The 12,069-nt window shown below is 40.7% G+C and overlaps 1 protein-coding gene across 2 annotated transcripts; it reads right to left on the bottom strand.

The window, feature by feature from the left end:
* Window positions 1–2,990: 2,990 nt before the first annotated feature.
* LOC133544556 (carbohydrate sulfotransferase 10-like) lies at window positions 2,991–8,934 on the bottom strand. Of its 2 annotated transcripts, none has more exons than XM_061890033.1 (6): window positions 8,654–8,934; window positions 8,458–8,570; window positions 8,357–8,394; window positions 6,612–6,777; window positions 4,330–4,435; window positions 2,991–4,034 (listed from the first exon to the last, which is right to left on the bottom strand). In XM_061890033.1, the coding sequence occupies exons 1-6, from the start codon at window positions 8,710–8,712 to the stop codon at window positions 3,488–3,490; spliced, it is 1,029 nt and encodes a 342-aa protein (XP_061746017.1). In that variant the 5' UTR covers window positions 8,713–8,934; the 3' UTR covers window positions 2,991–3,487. The 2 variants fall into 2 exon arrangements, with proteins under 2 accessions (XP_061746017.1, XP_061746018.1); XM_061890034.1 differs by having other exon boundaries at window positions 6,612–6,762; window positions 8,654–8,918.
* Between the last annotated feature and the right edge of the window lie 3,135 nt (window positions 8,935–12,069).

Genomic DNA, 12,069 nt, shown 5'->3' with positions numbered 1-12,069 from the left:
GTTCTGCTACTTTTATTTTATTCTGAAATGCCCCGAACAGCAAAGTGTCGTAAATCGGTCTCAGCTGCTGCAAAGTATAACTCCAGTGAAAACGCCAATGTATCGACGAAGGCAGTGGTTCTCAAATGTGGTGATTCTGTTTTTAGCATTCAAAAGTCTAAACGTACTTAGACTTTTAAAAATTTGTCTAAAATTTGTAGCTTTTTTCTTGTAACATTACGTCTTTTTGTGCTTTTTTCCTTTCTTTATTTTTTTTTTAAGACAACATATTGCGGGCCAACAAAACTCGAGCTGCGGAGCACAAATGGCCCCCGGGCCGCACCTTGGACACCCCAGTAATACACCAACAAATATTTTTGTGTCCAAGAAAGAAGGAAATCCATATGCATTTAACATATTTGTATTGTTGTTAAATACCTATAACACACACATATATATATATATATAGATATATATATACATACACACACACACACACATGTATATATATATATGTATATATATATTTTCTACCGCTTATTCCCTTTGGGGTCGCGGGGGGCGCTGGTGCCTTTCTCAGCTACAATCGGGCGGAAGGCGGAGTACACCCTGGACAAGTTGCCACCTCATCACAGGGCCAACACAGATAGACAGACAACATTCACACTCACACACTAGGGACCATTTAGTGTTGCCAATCAACCTATCCCCAGGTGCATGTGGGAGGGGCCTATCTCCAGGTGCATGTCTTTGGAAGTGGGAGGAAGCCGGAGTACCCGGAGGTAACCCACACATTCACGGGGAGAACATGCAAACTCCACACAGAAAGATCCCGAGCCCGGGATTGAACCCATGACTATTCAGGACCTTCGTATTGTGAGGCAGACGCACTAACCCCTCTTCCACCGTGAAGCCCTGTGAAATTTCCATGACACCCAAAATTTCTGTGCATTGTTTACAGTTTTCTCTCATGGCCTTCAACACGAATGATGAGGAAGTGGAGCGGCTTTACCTATTTACTGTTTTTCAAAGCAGTGAACTAAAGAGACTTTGGCTGTAATTATCTATTTTAGAAATCGATTGGTTTGTTCGATTGATCAAGTAATCGGATTAAAAAACACTTAAAAGCCTCATTGCTTATTTTAGGGTAAATAGTTAAAAAAATTCTGCTTGCCATAACCTTAATTTTATGTATAAGGAATGCACATCATTGGCATGGAAATTGCACTTTGAACATATGTGCATTGATAATATAAACCACACAAACATAAAACATTAATTAGCTGCATGTCTTTGGAGGTGGGAGGGGCCTATTCCCAGGTGCATGTCTTTGGAGGTGGGAGGGGCCTATTCCCAGGTGCATGTCTTTGGAGGTGGGAGGGGCCTATACCCAGGTGCATGTCTTTGGAGGTGGGAGGGGCCTATTCCCAGGTGCATGTCTTTGGAGGTGGGAGGGGCCTATTCCCAGGTGCATGTCTTTGGAGGTGGGAGGGGCCTATTCCCAGGTGCATGTCTTTGGAGGTGGGAGGGGCCTATTCCCAGGTGCATGTCTTTGGAGGTGGGAGGGGCCTATTCCCAGGTGCATGTCTTTGGAGGTGGGAGGAAGCCAGAGTAGAACCCACGCAGTCACAAGGAGAACATGCAAACTCCACACAGAAAGATCCCGAGCCCAGGATTGAACCCAGGACTATTCAGGACCTTCGTATTGTGAGGCAGACATACAAACCCCTCTTACACCATGCTGCCTTATGTGTATATATATATATACACACACACACACACACACACACACACACACACACACACACACACACACACACACACACACACAGTATGTATACAAATGTTAAATATACTTGTTAAATAAAACCTCTGCCTTGTTTTAAATAAGTACTTAGGCCTACTAGACTACTGTATTTTAATATTGCTCATTAGCTCATTTTACAGCTGAAAAGCTTAAAGTTATATAACTTGATTACTGACACGTTAACTGTTAGCATGCTCACATTAGCATTTTAGCATACTAACACTAGTATGGTAAGTAGTTTAGCCGATTTTACTGCTGAACAGCTCAAAGTCATATAACTTGGTACTTGACACATTTTAACTGTTTGCATGCTAATGGTAGCATTCTAGCACATAGATACTAGCATTTTAACTTTTTTAAGCCAATTTTGCAGTCATACAACCCGGTACTAGATACATGCTGTTAGCGTGCTAACTTTTTTCTTTTTTTTTTTAGCTAATTTTACATGCGTACGCTACCTTGTCCTACAACTTGGTACTTGACACATGCTAACGTTAGCATGTTACCACTATTTTAGCCGATTTAACAGGCCAACTGCTCAAAGTCATATAACTTAGTAGTAGGTACCTGGAACACGTTAACTGTTAAAATTATCATGTTAGCATTATAGGATATTAACATTAGCATGGTAAATTTTAATTTATTTTCCAGCCAAACACCTCAGAGTCATATTGTTAGCATGCTAACTGTTAGCATGCTAACATTTTTTTTTAGCTGATTTTGTATACGTACGCCTCACAGTCATATGACTTGGTGCTTGTCGCATACAAACTGTTAGCCTGTTAACATTAGCATTGTGGAATACTAACTAATTGAAGCCAATTTTACAGCTGAAAAGCTCAAATTCATATAAATTGGTTACCGACACATGTTAACTGTTAGCATGCTAACATTAGCATTTTAGAATACTGAAATTAGTATGGTAAATTGTTTAGTCAATTTTACTGCTGAACAGCTCAAAGTCACATAACTTACCATGAATTGATTAACGTGGACCCCGACTTAAACAAGTTGAAAAACTTATTGGGGTGTTACCATTTAGTGGTCAATTGTACGGAATATGTACTGTACTGTGCAATCTACTAATAAAAGTATCAATCAATCAATTGGTACTTGACACATGTTAACTGTTAGCTTGCTAACATTAGCATGGTAACTTGTTTAGCCAATTTACTGTCGAACAGAAGTTGGTACTTGACACATATTAACTGCTAGCATGGTATTTTTGATTTTGTAGCTAATTTAACAGGCGTACTCTTCCTAGTCCTACGACTTGGTACTTGACACATGCTAACATTAGCATGTAAGCATGCTAATATTAGCATGGTAACTTTTTTAGCTGCTTTCACATGCATACACTTCCCAGTCATATGACTTGGTACTTGTCGCATTCTAACTATTAGCATGCTAACGTTAGCATTCCAGCATGCTAACTGTTTGAGACAATTTTACAGCGAACACCTTCGAGTCATACAACTTGGTACTTGATAACTGTTGGTATACTAACTCTTTTTTTTAGCTAATTCTACATGCGTACGCTTCCTAGTCATACAACTTGGTACTTGACACATGCTAACGTTAGCATGCTAACATTAGCATGCTTACTTTCTTTAGGTGGCAAGGAGGCTATGTTGTAAAAAGATCAATCATCATTTTCATAATTGAGTTGCATGATAAATCCCATAAGAATGAAAAGGAATGTCAGTTGAGGAGAAAGTCAGGTGTGGGATATCCAAATAAGTGAAAGTCCACCTCATAGCGCTCATAGAGGCGCCTGATGTCTTGCTTGCTGACTCCTGCAAAGTAGCGTTCCACCTTGGTCTTGTTGTCGCGTGTGATGCCAGGGTTGATGAGCGGGGAGGACGCCACGCGCTCGATGCCAGCTTTCCTCAGGATCTGGGTGGCGTCGCGCTCCAGCGTCTCGTGGCGGCCTATTGCGTCGTAGCGGACGTCACAGGGTGCGCACAACTCGGCGTAGGTGGCCCAGTGGACGATGTTCCTGCCAAACTGCCAGTCCATGGTCTCCCGGGCGTCCGCGTCCGCCAGGTAACGCACAAACTCATCAAACATCAAACCGGTATCAGCGAGGAAGGGGAAGTCTTTGCGGTACCTGTGGATAATGGCGGGGGCGATGGTGTGCTGGAAACAAACTTCTGTGGGTTTCCTGAAGAGGAATTTTTCCTCGAACGTCGTGATGAGACGTTCGAAGGGATCCCTCACGATGATGAACTTGAAATACGTGTTCAGTCTGTGGGGCGAGAAAACACACTAAAACATTACTTTTGAATAAACATGGCCACCATAATGAGCAACATTAAAATACAGTAGCGTAGTAGGCCTTAGTATACATTAAAATCAAGGTAGAGGTTTTATTTAACAAGTATAATTTATATTTTTGGGCCACTGTAACATTACACAGTTTGAACAGTAACACTGTTGGAATATTATAACAAGTGATTCTTTGGTGTACCACTAGAGGGAGCCCACAGTTTGAGAATCACTGCACTAAAAATGATTGTGGATAAGTGTGATTGCTGAGTCACCTGTGCGTTATTTCCTGAGGCGTCAAAGATGAGAGGCGGGGCCAGCCGTTATTTTTGTGGTCGTGAATGAGGTTCTCTGGGATGTCCTCCACGCTGGGGTAGTCTCCTACCATGAGCAGCATACATTCACTCCAAATTACCGTTCACTGAATACGCCGACACATAAATGCAGTAATACCATTAGCCAAACCTGCGTCATAGCGAAGCTCTACAACTGCATGATATTAAACCGGATTAGGGACGCCATTGAACCACACCTGAGGGACAACCAAAGTGGTTTCAGAAAGGGAAGGACCACCGAAGGCCAGATCCCACTCTTAAGGAGAATCATTGAGGAGGAGAAGAACAACTCGACAGCAGTACTGTGTTTCATTGACTTCAAAAAGGCATTTGATTCAATAGACAGAGGCATAATGCTGAGAATCCTCCAGGCTTAAGGGGTCCTCCCAAATCTACTCCGGGCCACAGAGGCCATGTACAAGGACACAAAAGCCAAGGTAGTAACCCCAGATGGTATCAGCGATGAGTTTGAAATCTTGGTGCAGCAGGGAGAGACTCGCCCACTTCCTTTTTGTCATAGCTCTGGACTACCCACTCAGGAAAGCCATCAACGGGCGGGAGCAGTAGCTTGGCTTCACAATTACACCAAGGTCTAAAAGAACCCCTTCTGTAGCCGTAGCAGACCTAGACTATACAGATGACATCTGCTTGCTGGCTGATCAAGGGGAGCTGGCACAGGAACTCCTGAATAGAGTGGAGGTGGAACGTGCCAGGGCGGGCCTCAGACTGAACGCAAAGAAGACTGAGGTAATCACCTATAATCTACACATGGACCACCTGCCAATTACAACATCAGATGGCAACGCTCTGCAAGAGGTCAATGACTTCAAATACTTGGGTTGCTGGATGAAGTCCACAGAACAAAACCTTAAGGTCAGGAAGGCAGTAGCGTGGAGGGCCCTGAACGCTATGTCAAGAGTGTGGTGCTCCAATCTCCCCCGACACATAAAGCTGAGGCTATTCCACGCCATTGTGGAGTCTGTCCTCCTGTATGTCTGCAAAAGCTGGACCATGACACCCACCCTGCAGAAGTCCCTAGATGGGTGCTACACCAGAATGATACGAGCTGTTCTGAATGTGGACCGGAACATCTACATCACCAACCAGGACATGTACGGGCAACTGCCGAGGCTCAGCAATAAGGATAGGTCTTTATTGTCATTGCACAAGTACAACGAAACTTTGTTTTCAGCACAAACTTGTTCAAGATTAGACAAACAAACAGTGTACAGGGCTACAGAACAAGAACGCTGATGGGTCGCCATAAGGCGCACCGTATAAGATGGGAAAAAGGTCAACGCTGGTGAAGGGTGAGTAAAAGAATACAATCCAGCTAACAGCTCGGAGGGTGAGGCTGGCCAACCACTGCCACAGACATTGGGAGCTACCGGCCAGAAGGCTGGTCCTATGGGAACCAACGCATGAGCATCGATCGTGAGGACGTCCCGCGCTAACGTACGTGGACATCCTGAAGAAAGATGCTGGAGCTGAAATGCTCCACGGAGCTGGCCGGGTGTGTGGAAAACCTGAATGATTGGAGACCTCGATGGAAGCTCGTCTGAGGACCACTAAGAGAGAGACCTAGAGATGTATATCGTTAGGGACTTTATCGCTACCAAGACCGATATCAATGGTCCTTGTCGATAATAGTATTAATCGGTATTGTATGACATTGGTGTCAATAAAAAGATGTGAAAAAAACCAAAACATTTCATGATTAGAAGCACAAGAGGTGGTAACATAAATAACACTGAATGGTCCCTGGTCTGTGAATGTTGTCTGTCGATCTGTGTTGGCCCTGTGATGAGGTGGCGAAGGCAGCTGGGGTAGACTCCGGCACCCCTGCAAACCCGAGAGGGACAGGCGGTAGGAAATGGATGGAAGGAGGGATGCTTTTGAAGTCCTAAACATGTTGGTGTACTGCAGGTATGTCATAAAGACCACACAGATGCATCACTTCATTACAATTACAGCTGGAAACAATATTTATCTACGGCATTCATGTGCAGAGCACAGACCTATGACATCATTGATCCGGAATCTTAATGCTCCTTATGGAACAGATACCAAAAAAAATTGGTACGTAGTACCTCAACTTTTACGAGTTAAAAAACAAAACAAACGTTGCCCCTTTGAAATGAGTTCAATTGAATCAATGCCTATCCTGTTCAGAGTCAAAGGTGAGCTGAGCTAGTGCCACCTTGGTGTCACGTGATGCTTACCACTGGCGGCAATCAGGAGCTTCTTCCATTCAACGTCGCCCGCTTGGGGTGTTTCACAGAACAAGATTTTGTGTTGATCTGAGACCAGGATGCTGTCCAGGACCAGCTTGCTGAGGGAGACGTCATCCCGACGTTTCTGGTTCTTACAAACCTTGAAGAGCTCAAACTGTAAGTTGATTGGACTTATTCACACACACACATATACACACATATATATATATATATATATATATATATATATATATATAATTCTGATATTTAGATAGACATAAGTATTGATCCAAGACACTGTAGTGATGTTTATAAATGGCATTGGCATGAACACACCGCTGACTGTACCTTGCAAGTTTAGAATAAAACTAGAAAGATGGTATTGTATTCATGTTAGCATTTAAGATAGCTAGCGATTAGCACTCTGGTTGTCAGCCAGTTATTAGTGCACCAGTTGTCAGCTAGTGTTTAATGCTCTAGTTGCAAGCTAGTGATTAGCACTCTAGTGGTCAATAGCGATTAATGCAACAGCTGCCAGCTGGCACGTAACGCTCGAGTTGCCAGCTAGCGACTAGCATGTTAGTTGCTAGCTAGAGATTGGAGAGCAAGTTGCCAACTACCGATTAGTGCGGCAGTTGCAATCCAACATTGCCAGGTAGCAATTTGCGCTTTAGTTGCCAGCTTGCACTTATTTTCTGATAGCAATTAATGCACCAGTTGCCAAATAGCACTTAGTGCTCCAGTTGCCACTTAGCGATTAGAGCACAAGTTGCCAACTAGCTGTTAGTGTGGCAGTTGCAATCCAACAATTAACCCTCTAGTTGCCAGGTAGCGTTTTGCGCTTTAGTTGCCAGCTCGTGAATAACGCTCTTGTCTGCTAGCAATTAAAGCACCAGTTGCCAGCTCGCGCTTAATGCTCCAGTTACCAGACAGTGATTAGAGCACAAGTTGTCAACGAGCTGTTCGTGCAGCAGTTGCCTATCCAACAATTAATTCTCTGGTTTCCAGGTAGCGTTTTGAGCTTTAGTTGCCAGCTCTCGATTAACACGCCTGTTGCCAGCGAGCAATAAGTGCACCAGTTACCAGCTAACAATCAGCACTCTAGTTGCCAGCTAGTAATTAGCACTCTAGTTGCCAGCTAGTAATTAGCACTCTAGTTACCAGCTAACAATCAGCACTCTAGTTGCCAGCTAGTAATTAGCACACTAGTTGCCAGGTAGCTGTTAGTGTGTCAGTTGCCAATTAGCGATTACTGCGGAAGTTGACAGCTAACGATTAAAACTCTAGTTGCCAGTTAGCAATTAGCGTTCTGGTTGCCAGCTAGGGATTAGCACTTTAGTTGTAAGCTAGCAATTAGCGTCTTCATTGTCAGCTAGTGATTAAGGCGCTGTTTGCCAGCTAGCAAATGGCGCTCTAGTTTTAGGCCAGCGATTGGCGCTTTAGTTGGTAGCTAGCGGTTAGCGTGTCAGTTGCCACAAAGCGATTAGTGTACCAGTTGCCAAGTAATGATTAGGCCAGTGTATGGCAGCTAATTATTAGCGCTCTATTTACCGGCTAACTATTAGCAGCAATAAAATACTCAGCAAAAAAATAGCTGAGTTTTGAATAACAAGGTACCTTTAGGACCAGTTTAATATAAAACACCATTTTTACAAAACATATGGGTAGGGGGTCCCCGCCCCATCCGTTTGGGGTCCTTGGCCTGAACGCCAAAGACCTGTGGTAGAAAGTATCTACTGCTAGTGCAAACCAACCTGCTCAAATGTCCGAGCGTGTCTTGAGGTCTTTATTTCTGCAGAACATAAAAAAGCGGTTGATACATTCTTCTTTCTTTGGTTAATAACTGTAAATTTACCTCTGCGGAGCCTGCCTATGAGGGCAAGAAGCAGCAGGCAGCAACAAACCAAGGACACAAGCCGGCGGAACTGCATGACTTTGTACATTAGACATGAAGACAGCCAGTATTGGCTGGGAAAAAACAACAACTTTTCAACGTTGTTTCGGTCAACAAACAAACATTTGGGTTAACAAAATGCTGATAAGCAACTTACATTAGCCTCTGCAAAGCCAGCTTAAATATAAAGAAATAACTGAAATGAGAGAAAAGCATCCAAATTGTCTTTTACATTAATTTACTCCAGCACATCCGGCAGAAACCAAAAATCCCGACAAACTTCGAGCAGAGGTAATTGTCAACTACAGCTCATCTCCTTCCAAAGTGAGAAAAAAGAGAGCAGGACTAACTTGTTGAACAGGAAGACTCCACGAGCCAATAGCTGCCACTGTCATGTCTCCGCCTGGAAAGTCTCATTTGTGCATTTAAATGATGAAATGGTGCAGTGGGAACAAGTACAAATGTCACGTTTTCTGAAGAAGACACAAGTGTCCTGTAGGTGGCAGCAGAGACGACATTTTTATTCCACATGTGCAGTGGGTTGAGTGAGGGGGCGTGGCTAGAAGGGATTATATGCATCATTTAGGACAGGGGTCAGCAAACCAAAATGTTGAAATTGGACCAAAACTACAAAAACAAATTCTGCGCAAAAAAATAAAAGCCACATTACATACAGATAGTGTCATGAGATATAAACTGAATTATGAGAACTTAAAGGAAACTAAATGGGCTCAAATATAGCTACAAATGATCATAGTAATGCAATATGTACATACAGCTAGCCTAAATAGCATGTTAGCATCGATTAGCTTGCAGTCATGCAGTCATATTTTTTTAAATGAATGGTTATATATATATATATATATTTATATATCCATATATATATATATATATATATATGGATATCCATATATATATATATATATATATATATATATATATGTGTATGTATATATATATATATATATATATATATATACATACACATATATATATATATATATATATATATATATATATATATATATATATATATATATATATATATATATATATATATATATATATATCCATCAATCAATTTTCTACAACATTTTCTACATATTTTCTAAAACAGCACAGAATATTGCTGATTTGTAGTGGTCTTTCTTGAACTATTTGGAAAAAAAGATATAAAAATAACAAAAAAATTGTTGAAAAATAGAGAAGTGATTCAATTATAAATAAAGATTTCTCCACATAGAAGTAATCATCAACTTAAAGTGTCCTCTTTGGGGATTGTAATAGAGATCCATCTGGATTCATCAACTTACTTCTAAGCATTTCTTCACAAAAAAAGAAATCTTTAACATCAATATTTATGGAACATGTCCACAAAAAATCTAGCTGTCAACACTGAATATTGCATTGTTGCATTTCTTTTCACACTTTATGAACTTACATTCATATTTTGTTGAAGTATTATTCAATAAATATATTTATAAAGGATTTTTGAATTGTTGCTATTTTTAGAATATTTAAAAAAAAATCTCACGTACCCCTCGGCATACCTTCAAGTACCCCCAGGGGTACACGTACCCCCATTTGAGAACCACTGGTTTAATGGATCTTATGGTCTGCAATAAAGATGGATGATGGTGATAAACCTGTGGCTTAGGGCCGCCTAATTAGAAAAATATTGCTAGTCAATTATACTGCATGAGGGATTCATAAATAACTGATGAAATATACTTTTGAAATGATGTTCTAAAATAAACATATTTATTATTAATTTTATTTAACTGAACTGTCAATAAAATTAAAGCTCAAATGAAAATACAGCTTCATCACTTTAGTCATAATTTTTGCACTTACATAACTTCTCTCTGACTTTAGCTCCAGACTTCTTCTGTCTAATGTTGTCATCACTGCCACATGCCTTCCTTACGTCTCGTCTCCATTACTGTAAACTAGTAGTTTTATGTCTCCCCATGTCTAGCATTAAACGGTTACAGTTGGTACAAAATACAGCTGCTAGACTTTTGACAACAAGAAAGTTTGATCATATTACACTTATAATGTATATACATTTATATACATACCTATACTGTATATACATTTATATACATACCTATACTGTATATACATTTATATACATACCTATATCGTATATACAGTTATATACATATATACATACCTATACTGTATATACCTTTATATACATATATACATACCTATACTGTATATACATTTATATACATACCTATTCTGTATATACAGTTATATACATATATACATACCTATACTGTATATACCTTTATATACATATATACATACCTATACTGTATATACCTTTATATACATATATACATACCTATACTGTATATACCTTTATATACATATATACATACCTATACTGTATATACATTTGTATACATATATACATACCGTATACAAATCCCTTTTCCATGAGTTGGGAAATTATGTTAGATGTAAATATAAACAGAATACAATGATTTTCCAATCCTCTTCAAGCCATATTCAGTTGAATATGCTACAAAGACAACATATTTGATGTTCAAACTCATAAACTTTTTTTTTTTTGCAAATAATAATTAACTTATGATTTCAAGGCTGCAACACGTGACAAAGTAGTTGGGAAAGGGCATGTTCACCACTGTGTTACATCACCTTTTCTTTTAACAACACTCAATAAACGTTTGGGAACTGAGGAAACTAATTGTTGAAACTTTGAAAGTGGAAATTCTTTCCCATTCTTGTTTTATGTAGAGCTTCAGTCCTTCAACAGTCCGGGGTCTCCGCTGTCCTATTTTACGCTTCATAATGCGCCACACATTTTCCATGGGAGACAGGTCTGGACTGCAGGCGGGCCAGGAAAGTACCCGCACTCTTTTACTATAAAACCACGCTGTTGTAACACGTGGCTTGGCATTGTCTTGCTGAAATAAGCAGGGGCGTCCATGATAACGTTGCTTGGATGACAACATACAGTATGTTGCTCCAAAGCTGTATGTACCTTTCAGCATTAATGGTGCCTTCACAGATGTGTACGTTACCCATGCCTTGGGCACTAATGCACCCCCATACCATCACACATGCTGGCTTTTCAACTTTGTGTCGATAACAGTCTGGATGGTTCGCTTCCCCTTTTGGTCCGGATGACACGATGTCGAATATTTCCAAAAACAATTTGAAATGTGGATTCATCAGACCACAGAACACTTTTCCACTTTGCATCAGTCCATCTTAGATGATCTCAGGTCCAGAGAAGCCGGCGGCGTTTCTGGATGTTGTTGATAAATGGCTTTCGCTTTGCATAGTAGAGCTTTAACTTGCACTTACAGATGTAGCGACCAACTGTATTTAGTGACAGTGATTTTCTGAAGTCTTCCTGAGCCCATGTGGTGATATCCTTTAGAGATTGATGTCGGTTTTTGATACAGTGCCGTCTGAGGGATGGAAGGTCACGGTCATTCAATGTTGGTTTCCGGCCATGCCGCTTACGTGGAGTGATTTCTCCAGATTCTCTGAACCTTTTGATGATATAATGGAGCGTAGATGTTGAAATCCCTA

This window comes from Nerophis ophidion, linkage group LG27, assembly GCF_033978795.1.
Source record: "Nerophis ophidion isolate RoL-2023_Sa linkage group LG27, RoL_Noph_v1.0, whole genome shotgun sequence".
In the NCBI taxonomy this organism is placed as follows: domain Eukaryota; kingdom Metazoa; phylum Chordata; class Actinopteri; order Syngnathiformes; family Syngnathidae; genus Nerophis; species Nerophis ophidion.
This window is presented reverse-complemented; position numbering and strand designations above follow the sequence as displayed.

Bases quoted from the DNA above. Each gene is read 5' to 3' on its own strand.
- LOC133544556 (XM_061890033.1), bottom strand. From the start codon at position 8,712: ATGCTTTTCTCTCATTTCAGTTATTTCTTTATATTTAAGCTGGCTTTG. The intron at 6,778-8,356 runs GTTGGTTTGCAC...ATCAACTTACAG, and splicing joins ACGCTCGGACATTTGAGCAG to TTTGAGCTCTTCAAGGTTTG. The intron at 4,035-4,329 runs GTGACTCAGCAA...CTCGCCCCACAG, and splicing joins CCTCAGGAAATAACGCACAG to ACTGAACACGTATTTCAAGT.